The 13,027-nt window shown below is 48.8% G+C and overlaps 4 protein-coding genes across 4 annotated transcripts; 2 read left to right on the top strand and 2 right to left on the bottom strand.

The window, feature by feature from the left end:
* Nucleotides 1-131: 131 nt before the first annotated feature.
* On the bottom strand, nt 132-5,738 carry N7487_002404 (nucleoporin; the record flags this gene model as incomplete). Its single annotated transcript, XM_056870151.1, has 4 exons — nt 132-1,490; nt 1,543-4,623; nt 4,678-5,614; nt 5,671-5,738. The coding sequence occupies 4 exons, from the start codon at nt 5,736-5,738 to the stop codon at nt 132-134; spliced, it is 5,445 nt and encodes a 1,814-aa protein (XP_056734935.1).
* A 359-nt stretch (nt 5,739-6,097) lies between these two features.
* On the top strand, nt 6,098-8,356 carry N7487_002403 (bifunctional anthranilate synthase/indole-3-glycerol-phosphate synthase; the record flags this gene model as incomplete). The annotated part of the gene is made up of 1 exon (XM_056870150.1): nt 6,098-8,356. One exon carries the CDS (start codon nt 6,098-6,100, stop codon nt 8,354-8,356), a length of 2,259 nt encoding a protein of 752 aa, XP_056734934.1.
* An 819-nt stretch (nt 8,357-9,175) lies between these two features.
* Nucleotides 9,176-10,451, top strand: N7487_002402 (BRCT domain protein; the record flags this gene model as incomplete). The annotated part of the gene is made up of 5 exons (XM_056870149.1): nt 9,176-9,353; nt 9,406-9,624; nt 9,690-9,725; nt 9,783-9,889; nt 9,957-10,451. 5 exons carry the CDS (start codon nt 9,176-9,178, stop codon nt 10,449-10,451), a joined length of 1,035 nt encoding a protein of 344 aa, XP_056734933.1.
* Nucleotides 10,452-11,963: 1,512 nt separating this feature from the next.
* N7487_002401 (snoRNA-binding rRNA-processing protein IMP4) lies at nt 11,964-12,937 on the bottom strand (the record flags this gene model as incomplete). The annotated part of the gene is made up of 2 exons (XM_056870148.1): nt 12,891-12,937; nt 11,964-12,839 (listed from the first exon to the last, which is right to left on the bottom strand). The coding sequence occupies exons 1-2, from the start codon at nt 12,894-12,896 to the stop codon at nt 11,964-11,966; spliced, it is 882 nt and encodes a 293-aa protein (XP_056734932.1). The 5' UTR covers nt 12,897-12,937.
* Nucleotides 12,938-13,027: the final 90 nt, after the last annotated feature.

Below are 13,027 nucleotides of genomic sequence, written 5' to 3'. Positions count from 1 at the left end.
GGAAATAATACAATTGTTTTTGAAACTTGAGCTCCATGCATAAAATAATTCATCTACTACACCCCGGCCAACCCAGAATACATGAAAAAAAAAAGAGAAAAGACAAATAGCAAAGGCTATGAAGAGCATATTCATGAATCCTCCCCACCCAAACACGTAACGGCTGCCTTCATCTCACTAACAAACTTCTCCTCCAGTCGGTTTTCGGCGCCGGAAGTTGGGTCGACAGGCTTTTGTCGGGACCATTCCACCTCCTTCTCATTGGTTGCCACAATGCGTGAACGTAGAGCAGTGCGGCGACCGAGCAGCTCCTCAATATCTTCCTTGACTTGTACCCGATCCCATTTGAGATCTTGGATGGCCTGTGCATCAACTCCAGCACTGGCACCTGCCTCACGGAACCGGTCCAGGATGAATGAGATCAGTGCGAGCGAGTAGGCCTCGGAGACCATGCTAAGACTGATCCACTTGGATGTCGGAACGGAGGAAACGGCAGCATGGCTGGAGAATGCTTCTGACGCGCGGGTCAGACGGGATTCGAATTGGTTGAGGAATGCTGCCACCTCGGGCGCGGTCCGCATGACACTGTAGAGCATGTTCAGACACAGAGGAAGGAATCCTCCAGTCCAGATGGCATATAGTCGGGAAACAGGGTCAAAGGGACCGAAGGATTTCTTTTGGCAGAGAATGTTTGTAAGACGGCAGGTGGAAAGTTTCATCAAGACAGCCTCGACAGCAAGGTGTTCTGCGAGCATGGGCAGGGTTGACATCTTGACCAGGATTGAGACGCTGAGCTCGGCGTACACGGGGTCGCCTGCCACGGCTAATTGGTCGGCCCAGGAGAAGAGCGTCGTCGCATGACGAGCGGTGTCGTGTTCCTCAATATGGTACACGATGTGCTCATAAAGGCGATCGGCATTCTTCACTTGCAAGCATGTCTGCAAAATAGCAATGATAATGGCGAAATCTTTCGGTGCGCATTTCTCCGGCGCGTCATGGAGATAAGTAGTGAGGGATTTGAAGCCCTGGGCCACTATTGTTTTCACGACTTCCACAATGACAGTTAGATCCGAAGAAACCTCAGCCTTTTTGTTGATAGCTTCGGGGGCACTCCGAGAGGGACTATCCAGGTGGAACTGAAGGGAAAGGAACAACACGTTCAGGAGGGACCGGAAGTAATCGGTATCGTCATTAATCAAAGCCTCTTCGTATGTTAGATGCCGAGATCGCAGTGCCTTCCAGGTAATCTCGAGTAGTTGGAAGACTTCAGCACCTCGAGCTTGTACTTCGACAAGCCGCTGGAGAAGCGCTTGAGCGAAATCAACGCGCGCTTGTTGGATTCGCTCGAAGATGGCTTCAGGAGGGCCACTGCTAATATTGGCTTTCAAACAACTTTGAGCGACCAGTGCCATTGACTTTCGGACTTCGGTATCGGGCATGAAATCGGCACAGTGCTCGATAGCGAAGAACTTCCAGCTATGGAGAAGGCTCTGTTCCAGGTTAGGAAATAAACTCATTTGCGACGAACGGAAGAAAACTTACCACCTGCGCCTCGACAAGGGACAAATTGACGTTGGCGCGTTCAAACTCCTCGGCAAAGCCACGGTTCTTGGTGCCAGCCCAGGCAAAGTCGTAGGACAGAAGCTTATCTCCCATGCTCAAGTCGTAGTAGTAATCCCGTCCTAGACTACGAACCTCAAGCGGTGTTCTTTTGAAGTCAACAATCTTGCAGCCCGAGTACCGCATCTCGAAGTTCTTCTTCAAGTTGGCATGCAATGAGGAATTGTAAGCTGAAACCTCAACTGCATCCTTGGCATACCACGACACCAATGGAATCAAGGTCTTTATAAAGCTTCGGTCACCCACCTCCTTTGCAGAGTGCAGGTAGACCGCACACAGATCCGCGACAACGGCTGCAATCCGTGTGGCATAGATTTGGTCCATCACTGGTAGAGAAGAAATCTTCAACTTAGAGACGTGGTTAATTATGCTGGTGAAGAACTGAGGATGCTTGCTCAGATGGGAAGTGGCCCATGGCCAATTTTCTTGGGCACGAGAGACAAACTCGAGCAACGCCAACGCCACTTGCGGCTCTTGTTGATCAATGTGAGACAATTTATCAAGTGCCATTTTCAGGAAAGGCACGCTCCTCATCCTGAGACCATCAGAAGTGGGTTCTTTCTTCAGAGTCTGGCGAGGGGATGATCCTGTGAGAATGAAAACTGCAAGCCACTGCTGGCGCTTGCTAACAAATGTCGATAGCAGTTGCCACACTGCAAGAAGTAGGGGCCTATCACACATCGGCTTGTCCAGCTGTGATAGTACATCAAGGAACAGACAGGACGACTCTGCCCCAAGGTGGCCAACAAGAGAAGGGGGTTCATTATCTGGGTTTGAAGCGGCACTGGATATCAAAATCTCGAGAAGCGACACAACCGGCAACCTGTACGCATCATGCAGCGCGTAGAGTTTGACTAGAACTGGGCTGGCCTTGAACAGTTGTTCCTCCAGAAGCGAGCCAGGTTGTTCTGCTAGTTGGGCTGCCTGCACAAGTTTGATGCAGAGCCGTAGTGTAGATTTGACCTGGTTCTCGAAGAGGGTGAGATATCTGAGGTGGAGTGTTGGTGGTGTCTGGAGACCCTCGGCGATCAACCGAAGAATTGGATTGAAGGGCAGGTCAGCGGTTGACCGAGGGCGCAGCATATCTAAAATGTACGCTGCAGATGTAGAGAAGACGCCAGTAACTTTGGTTTCGAGTTTCGGGCTGTCATTGATTCCGAAGGCATAGTACAGAACACGTTCAAACGAATTGGCAAGCATCGAGTTGATCTTGAACCGCTGTTCTGGCAGATTGAACCTCCAATTTCCACTACTGTTGAAAATCTCCAGCATTGTGCGCGTGAAGTTCAACATAATAGTTCTCATGACGTGGGATGGAATACCTGCACTCCAATCTGATGCAATGGATGATTTGCTTGTCACGCTGCCCGGGCTCTTTCGCAATACTGCTCGAGATGCCGCATCATCGATGACAGCGTCAACGAGGTCGACACAGCTCAGGAGGAACGGATACTCGCCAGAAGGAATTTCCATTGCTGAAACGATTGCCGTCATAACACCACCCTTGCCATCGGACCCAATGAGACTGCTGCGACCAAGGAAAGGCCATACTCGATTGGGCAAGATCTTTAGAAGTGCCTTGATAAAGCGAAGGCATGCCATGGTTGCATCCAAGGACTTGCCTAAATCTCCTCGGGTGCCGATAGTCTGCAAATTGCGTTCAAAGATATCGAAGATCACGGAAATGATGTCACCCTGTTTAGACAACCCATCACTGGCCATCTCTAGGATCCTCTTGCCGCTTGCATCGCCAGAACTTTGTGTCTTAGAGTGGGCTATCAAATCTGTCAAAAGAGCAATGATTTCCGTGGCAGTGTCGTCAGTCCACCCAGGCGAGTGGACACCGGTCTCGCTCCATTCTTCAAGCCAGCTTCCTAGAAAGCTTAAGCAGGAGTATCGATGTTCCCACATGATGACCGCGGGTCTTGAATCGGAAATGACTTGACCAACGGTAAGCCGTGGGATTTCAGAAGAACCACTGACGATTAAAGCATTGCTTGGTTCTCTCTCGACAAGACGGTTCTGGGATGGCGTTTCAAACATTGGGAGGGGTTGAAGTAAGGACACAAAATCAGCATTCTCATCCTCTCGAATGGTGGCATAACCCTGGAAAGTTGGCGAGACAATCTGTGTAAATGATTCCATGTTCTCGATCTCCTCGAGAATAGCCGGCAGGCCTTCTTCATTCAAAGAGTGCCCACTGACGAGAGCACGACAGAGCTGTAGAAATGGGGCGGTTTCATAAGGGAAACGGGACCGTGCAACGCGAAAGACACCCTCCATCAGATTCTGATCTTTGGCAAATACAGACTTAGGATCGGTGACAGACCCTAGAGAATTCGAGTCTCTTGACAGCTCGTTGTCATCATCGCTTAATATAGCCAGGACTGATCCCACGATTTCCGGGGAGTAATCCAAAAACATAACAGCAACTCGGATGAGGTCAAGAAGTGACAACCGAACCCATCGGGTTGTCAGGCCATCATCAACGGCTGACATTGACGCGGTCTTACTAGCCAAGGCTATGACGGTGTTAAATGCCGATTCTCTGAGAACCTCAGATGTCAGAATGGGAATAGCATCTTCGGCCGTGCTCTGCGGAGTCCTAGCACAGTCAAGCAATATTTCATATGTTGACTGTTCGGATGCTCGAGATAACCCTGCATTATGTGTCTGTTCGTTGTAGGAGGCAGCGGAATCACGGCTCAGATCATGCTCTCTGTCGGTTCTTGCGCTTTCTGCCAGCTCCTGAATGGTATACAAGATCAAACCCCACGAAAAAGCTGCCGGATTCGCGGTGTTCAAACCGCCGCATGCAGTAAGAAAGATCTCGTTGATTTGAGAGAGTTTCTCTTTGCACAAGAAGTACGGCTGGGGCGATGATGGCGTGTGTGTCTCATTCTGAATGGAAGAGATGGCGAGTGATGGTTTTAAAAACGCTAACGTGGTAAGTGACACGAAAGCTTGAAGGGGTAACAAAACTTCTACAGGTTGCTGACAAGGCTAGAAGAAAACGTTAGCATTTCGATAGCTCGAAGTAGGCGACTGGTCACTTACCACTTGAATTGTCTCAAAGAAGCTATAATCAGCCATGAGCTGGAGCCAGGACAATAGGAGGTCTGCAGTTGGAAATTCCACCGAGGCTTGAAGCTGGTGGAACATGAGTTGTACGATATGGACAATCTCCTCCACGAGACTTGTTCTCCAGATGTTCTCCAGTTCCTCGCTGCTTTCTGCAGCACTGAGCCAGCCACCGTCTCCTTCCAAACTCGTCAACCGACTGCGTATCGAGGTGATGCATTCTTGAAGAAATCGGTCCAATCCATCACCTGTCGACTTGTCTTGGAAAATTGTGGTCCCTATTTTGCGCAAAGCAAGTTTGCGATCATGACTGTCGGGGGCGGTCGAGTCGGCTGAGATGCCATCGTGCAGAGACAGAGCAAGCAGCTTGCGGAGTGTCTTCACCACATGGCTTGTCTCGGAAAGATACACTTCGCGGAGTCGCAAACGTCGATTCTCCTCTTTTTCGAATGACTGAACACCATCGCTTCTAGCTGTTTGGTTCAATAGGCTGGCGAAGTTGGGACCGGCTAGAGAGCCTCGAAGATTCTCGGTCCCAGCCGCGCTCTGGAGACTGGTCGCTTCCTCGTTAGAAAATCCAAGTGTGAGGCGCGTTGCTGGACGGTTCTGCCATTCCAATACAGCGATGCGAAGAGCGGCGATTTCGTCGATTCCGGCTTGCTTGCTTAACCATAGCGCGTCGGCCTTGATCTCCTTCAGGTCAAAAGAGCTGTGGCCATTCGTCTCGACATGGATTGCGGCGGTTTTGGATTCGAATTCAGATTTTGATTTTGCGGAAGGGGATGGGAACGGTTTGAGGCCGTCGGAGAGTAGGCGAATAGATTCGGAGTGTGAAAAGAAGGCATCGATATTGCCTCCGTCGTCAGCACGACTTTCGGGGTCAATGGCGTAGAGAAAAGCTCTTCTCCAGGACCTGTATTATATTAGCATATTACCTTCCATGAAGACAACTGATTAGAGTGAACATACAAGAGTTGAACGTCCCCGGAGAAGCATTTGTCCAGGGACGGGAAATAGGCCCTCGGAACGGGAGCCATGTTGGGCAATTAGATCATCATAGGATAAAAAGGAAGAGCGGAAGGAGGCGACACCAGGGAGGTGACGGGAGAACAAAGAAAAGGTAGATGGCGAGCGTGGGGAGCTCTTGAATTGAGAGGGAGCTTCAAAAGAATATTATTCACCGCGACTGGGTCAACAATCAGGTGCCCTATCTGATCTTATTGCCGGGCGGTGAGTGGAAACTTGTAAACTCGACATTCTGTTGACTCACCTCCGTCCAAACCGAGTAATTCGCAAACATTTGATTTGGTTTAAAGTGTGCGAGATCCAGAAGCTTACAGCAGACCGATTATCATATTATCTCAATCCCCCCGATATCCTACGACAATCCGCGGTCATGGCGGACCTTGTTGACCACTCCCCCCACCATGCCACGAAAGCGGCCAAATTGGCCAGCGCATCCAACGTGATTTTGATCGATAATTACGACTCATTTACCTGGAATGTCTACCAGTACCTTGTACTTGAAGGTGCTACCGTCACAGTCTACCGCAATGACGAAGTCACTGTTGAGGATTTGGTTGCAAAGAAGCCTACTCAACTGGTTATCAGTCCTGGCCCCGGCCACCCCGAGACTGACGCAGGAATCAGTAACGCCGCAATCCAACATTTCAGCGGAAAGATTCCGATATTTGGTGTGTGCATGGGCCAGCAATGTATGATCACCTCGTTTGGTGGTAAGGTGGATGTGACTGGCGAAATTCTGCACGGAAAGACATCAGAGTTGAAGCATGACTCCAAGGGTGTATACCAGGGATTGCCAGCCTCGCTCGAGGTCACCCGATACCACTCGCTCGCCGGAACACACTCGACTATCCCAGATTGCTTGGAAGTGACCTCCCGGGTCGAGCTGGGGGATGGCAGTGGGAAGAACATCATTATGGGTGTTAGACACAAGGAATTCGCAGTTGAGGGTGTTCAGTTCCACCCTGAGAGTATTTTGACCCAATACGGGCGTAAGATGTTCAGAAATTTCTTGGAACTCACCTCTGGGACCTGGGATAACAAGCAGGGAGCAGCAGCAGCCTCTGCACCGGCAAAGAAACTATCCATTTTGGACAAGATCTACGCCCATCGCAAAAATGCTGTTGACGAGCAGAAGAAGATTCCGGCTCTGCGACCAGAGGCTCTTCAAGCCGCATATGATCTGAACATTGCGCCTCCTCAATTGTCCTTCCCTGAGCGTCTGAGACAGTCAGACTACCCTCTCTCACTCATGGCCGAAATCAAGCGTGCGTCACCCTCCAAGGGCATCATCTCGGCCGACGTTTGTGCCCCTGCTCAAGCACGGGAGTACGCCAAAGCTGGCGCTAGCGTCATTTCTGTCCTTACAGAGCCGGAGTGGTTCAAGGGCACCATAGATGACCTGCGGGCTGTTCGTCAGAGCCTGGAAGGACTCACTAACCGACCCGCTGTCCTCCGAAAGGAGTTTGTCTTCGACGAGTATCAGATCCTGGAGGCCCGTTTGGCTGGAGCTGATACAGTTCTACTGATTGTGAAGATGCTGGACATTGAGTTATTGACTAGACTGTACCATTACTCGCGCAGTCTCGGCATGGAGCCTCTGGTCGAAGTCAACACCCCCGAAGAGATGAAGATTGCAGTTGACCTGGGTTCTGAAGTCATCGGTGTCAACAACCGAGACCTGACGAGCTTCGAGGTCGACCTCGGAACTACCAGTCGCCTAATGGATCAAGTCCCTGAGAGCACAATTGTGTGTGCCCTGAGCGGAATCTTGGGGCCCCAAGATGTGGAGGCTTATAAGAAGGAAGGTGTTAAGGCCATTCTTGTTGGAGAAGCTCTTATGAGGGCACCTGATACCTCTGCCTTTGTGGCACAGCTTCTCGGCGGTTCTAATCGAAACTCTGCTGGCGCATCACCAAGTGCTCCATTGGTGAAGATCTGTGGAACTCGGACCGAAGAAGGAGCTCTGGCTGCTATTCAAGCTGGCGCGGATTTGATTGGCATAATCATGGTTCAGGGACGCTCACGACTTGTCCCAGATGATGTGGCCCTCGGAATTTCCCGGGTGGTTAAGTCGACCCCTCGTCCGGCTGGTACATCGCAACAGTCGACAAATGCTACATCATTGGAATGGTTCGATCACTCTACTAATATCTTGCGTCACCCTTCTCGTGCTTTGCTCGTGGGCGTGTTCATGAACCAGCCGCTATCATATGTCATTTCTCAACAACAAAAGCTGGGTCTCGATGTTGTGCAACTGCATGGATCCGAGCCATTGGAGTGGTCTAGTTTGATTCCAGTTCCTGTCATTCGCAAATTTGCCCCTGGTGATATTGGCATTGCTCGCAGGGCATACCACACTCTTCCATTGCTGGACTCTGGGGCCGGAGGCTCTGGCGAGCTTCTGGAGGAGAGCGGTGTCAAAAAGGTCCTCGATAGCGACGAGGGATTGAGGGTAATCCTGGCTGGGGGATTAAACCCGGACAATGTGGTCGACACGGTGAAGAAACTGGGCGAGTTGGGCCAAAAAGTCGTCGCAGTGGATGTTAGCTCAGGTGTAGAAACAAACGGTGCTCAGGATTTGGAGAAAATTCGAGCCTTTGTGAAGTCTGCTAAAAGTATCCGGCAATGAACAGGCTAGGGACGTGCATTTACACTACTCAGGATGACTTCTTTTCTCATTCTATCTCGGGGTTTTATATTCGATATTCATAGAGAATATCCATAGCAATCAATATTATTCGGGGTTTCTTCTATATTTACATTACTTTCACTTGTTCGGTAAAGGCTTTGCTTGATATACTAAGGCATGAGTTTTGATCCTCTCTTGAAGTAGATCTCAATCTTAAATTGCTTTCGAAATCTCATTATTTGCTACTTTCTCATCACTTTCGCCCTCTAGAAATCATCATACTCGGTGCATTCCATATCAACGTTGCAAAAGCAGATTAAGTTGGCAGCTCTAAGCAGTATATCACAGTATTGCCTCAAAGTGCTGTCCCCTATCAATGGATGCATTTCATTTCCGACGCTCTTCTGTCCATTTCTGAAATTCTGAAAGAGATCTCAATCGGCAGCAGAGGTCAAATGAGCCTCGGCGTCATCGAACTAATCCCCTCATTTATTATCTGAAAGACTTGTCTTCCAGCAACACACACACATACACACACACACACACACACACACACACACACACACACACACACACACACACACACACACACACACACACACACACACACACACTCATTTCTGAAATATTGCGGCAGCCAGAAAAGCCTCGCAACTTCTGGCCGCAAAACTAATCCTCGCAGTATCCCAGTCTTCCTTTCTGGCAGTATCACACGTTTTATCACTCAAGCTATTCTTGGGGCATTCCCGCTGCCAGTGGAAACAAAACGAAACACTTAGACTCATCTACTCAATTCTCATACAGCAGCGTGAATTCAAGATGGGGAAACCGTTCCAAAAAGTTCATGCCTCTATAGTAGGCAAGTTCGAAGACGGTGTCGGTGAAAAGATCCCACAGTGGATTCGGGCAAATGGAGGGCAGTTCTCGAGAGACGTGAACCCCCGAATCACCCATCTCATTGCTACAAAGGAGGCCTTCAAAAGCAATGCAGTTCCAGGTATTTAACATTGAATACTCCAAAGGCCTCGAAACTAATTAGCACAATACAGTGCAAAATGCTACGAAGCTCAGCACCGTCAAGATCGTCTCATACGATTGGCTTGAAGACTCGCTGCTATCAAACACCCGCCGCCCAAAACCCGAGGGACCATATCTTCTGAAGAACCTTATGAAGCCCGAGAAAAAGGAAGTCCAGAAGAAAAAAGTAACACCGAAGTCCTCAAAAGTGGCCAAGGAGATCAAAGGAAATATTCCAAAGCGTCGGACAGGTATCAGTTTTTTGGAGCTCCATTTTATTGCCACAATGCAGACTGTACTGACCTGTCCTCTACAGTTGATCCTTTCCTCGCTACAAAGGGCAAAAGAAAGCGTAAGCATGATCCTCATATCAAATGGCATATCCGGGTCTAATACTTACCCATCACAGCCGTGCGTCAGGTGTACCAAGACCGAAAGACAAATGTGGTTTACAGTACCACCTTGTTCCGCCAATCGAAACCAACGGTCATCAGCAGAGAAAAGTACCAATTGACAGTAAGCGATATTGAAGTATTCTGTGGATTTCCTTTTATTTTCGAAAAATAATGTTGACACTGTCTAGCTCTTCGAATCCATCGCCAAACCACACACCTACTCGACATACGCCAAATTCAGCCGCGTTGGGACGTCCAATGTCGAACTTCTAGCGGGACCAAGGTGCAAACTTGAGGTTGCCGTGGAAAAGTTCAAGCAGTTCTTCAAGGAACAGACTGGCAAGGAATGGGATAACAGGGCAAAAGGGAAGATGCCACCCCCAAAGAGAGATGTGGACGGAAACAGCTTGCCTGTTCACGAGGGTTGGTTCTATCTTGAGGAAAAGACGTCTATTCTTGGTGCCTTCCTGAGGGAACCCCAAAGCACCGGTTGTGGGGAATCGACTGGCCGCATCACCTCCGATGGTACCGAGGAGCATGGTGTCGAAGATGGTGTCAAGGACGGTATGGAGAACAAGATAGCAGATCACCAAGTTAAAGGTGCGAGCGAAGATGGGGGCGAAGCTGATGATGGTGAGGAGGAGGAGGACAAAGAGGAGGAAATGGAGGAAATTGATAAGTAGATAGTAAGTACCCAAGGATGGTAGGAATCCCTGTAGGTGGCTAACACCTACACTCACGAGCGGATTCCCCAATGGATGTGGATGGATCAATTTTATCGCAGATTTTATGCTGAATGCAAATTCGAAGATGTTAGGATATCCCGTACGCGCTTTGCTCTCAGGCTTATAAAAATACATCCTAATATAATAAAGCTTTAGTGGCATTGTACAAAAATGCGAGGAAGTAAACGAGTACTCCAGCATACTATACTACTAATATACTAGTTCCTCCCGGTGTCGAGATCGATATCAATTAGCCATTCCTTGTTTTACTAATCTACGGCTCTAAATAGCCCCCTTAGAAATATGGTCAAAATTACATTATCCTTAAGTTGTAGTGAATTATAGGGCGGCTCTTCGCCTGTGGTGGGTCCGGGATGATCGTGTGGATCCTTCTAGGGCTAATCATATGCAGTGTGACCCGCATGTCCCCACTTTTTGGAAACTATTAGCCCACTTCCATCATCTTGAATAGTTGAAGCCTGTGTTCTCTTTGCCGTAACCACGACAGTAATTCCATTGTTAGGTCACATAAATTAGCTGACATATTGCTCGTAGACCGGAATTGTTTGACACCAGCATGTCAACACGGAGGGCTTTACCAAACTTAATGAGAGTCGCGATATAGGCTCAGCGATGTCCTTATCTTCCTCCTTGATGGAAAACGGTTGGAATGAATACTTCGGGGATATAACGGTGCCCAAATCTGCAAAAAGAATTGGGAGGAGATTTGGTTTTGACTAATCTACCGGCCACATATTATATCCACTTAGGTTATACTAACGATATGTACCTAGTCACGTGGATGGGGGATTTATATAAAGTTAAGGTTGTTTCGGGCAATAACTCGAGTAGTGCAGTACCTAGTTAAGAGCAATGTCAAACTTGCAAGGTTGCTCTTAACGAGCCACAGGCCCGAGTTTGATTACCCTTGGAATTAAAGTTCGTGGTCGGATGGTCATCTGGGTCATGTACCGCTGGGAATCCCTCTTCTTTTTGCCTTTTTTTTTTTCTTTTTTCATTCTTTTCCCCTACTATGTTAAAATATAATACTGGAAAGAGGAAAGTTTAAGTATAGATACAGATATCTAGGCTTTAGGCCATTTACACAAGTCACTATGTTGTAGTATAGTGGTGCCAGGGAATGTATAAAGTTAAGGTTATCTCAGGTATTGTGCCCAGGTGCGTTTTCATATACTATAACATGATACCTAGGTAAGTATAGAGTAGTAGCCAATTTCCCTGCCAGAAAATCGGGGCATGATGGCCCCAAAAGCTGCTGTACATGTCTTTAATATTTTGATTAGACATTCTCCGCTGCCATTTAAATCACAAACTAACTTGAACATGACAAAAGAACCCGTTCTAATTGCCCTCTAACGCCAGATACGCCAGTCGGCCAATGTGACGAGATGAGGTTCTGCCCTAACCATCCACGCCACAGCCAATGTAGTGATGCGAGCTCGTAAAGAATCACAGGTATTCCTTCTTTTTGCTGGTTCTCGTGTATTGGGTAAGAGCCCATTCGATATCGCCGCTCGAGCCCTTCTCCAATGTACCTCCGCGGATCTCGAAAAGTCGCATCGTCATGCGAGGTCCAACTTCAGCCAGCTCCACATCCCGGTATCCAGTCTTGACGAAAACGTGGTGGCGCACTTCAATGTTGTCGTCCTTGTTCACAAAGCTCACAACACGGTTGCCGACCTTTCCAGTCTCACGAGGGGGGAAAAGGTGCTTCAGAATCTGAACAACCCGGGCACCCAGCTTCGTCTTGAAGCCCTCAAAGACCAAGTGGGGGTAGCTTTCCGATACGGTACCGCGAGCGGCATTTGGAATATCCTGGCGAAGGACAACATTGTGAAGAGAGAAGCTGGCGGTTGGGCCATGGGGAAGGTGTGAAATAGTGAGTGCGGTCGGGGTACCACGGTGCTCGTGGAGGAGAATCATGTCGGTCAGAGCCGCGGAGGTTGCGCTAGAGACGAGATCTCCAAGAACGAGAGTTCCACGGTTGAGGCGAATGGAGGTGGGAAGGAGAAGGCGGATTTCTTTCGCAAATGCGCCAAGGCGAGCGGAGGGGGAGCGAGAGGTGGTAACCAAAGGACGGGGGTCGATAATGCCGGAGGTTAAAACGTATTCATCGTCGATGTCCATCTCAGCGTCTTCCTTGTCCTTTGATTCGTCATATTTGAAGTCTTCCCGAAGCGTTTTATCATTTGCGATTGTAGGATCTAGAGGCTTTCCAGAAGCCAATGAAGCCTTCAGTTGCGATCTTTTTTCGGCAATGGAGGCATCACGGAGTAGCAAAGCTCTCCGATAGAGATAATCGCGACGCTCGCGAGTTTGGCGGCGCTACTGATTGTAAGTAAAATATCAACTGTTTCAAATTTATCCTTCACTTACCAGCATTTTGAAGATTGAAGTAAAAGTGGCTTGAGTAGAGATTGAGCGGGCAACTTTTTTTTTCTCTTAACTCCGGGGCTGCGTTTTTGGTTCGTCTGATTAGCCGTAGTGGGATCGCACCGATAAAGAATCTGGGC

This window comes from Penicillium crustosum, assembly GCF_028827405.1.
Source record: "Penicillium crustosum strain IBT 35664 chromosome Unknown utg000001l_segment0_segment0, whole genome shotgun sequence".
Lineage (NCBI taxonomy): Eukaryota > Fungi > Ascomycota > Eurotiomycetes > Eurotiales > Aspergillaceae > Penicillium > Penicillium crustosum.
This window is presented reverse-complemented; position numbering and strand designations above follow the sequence as displayed.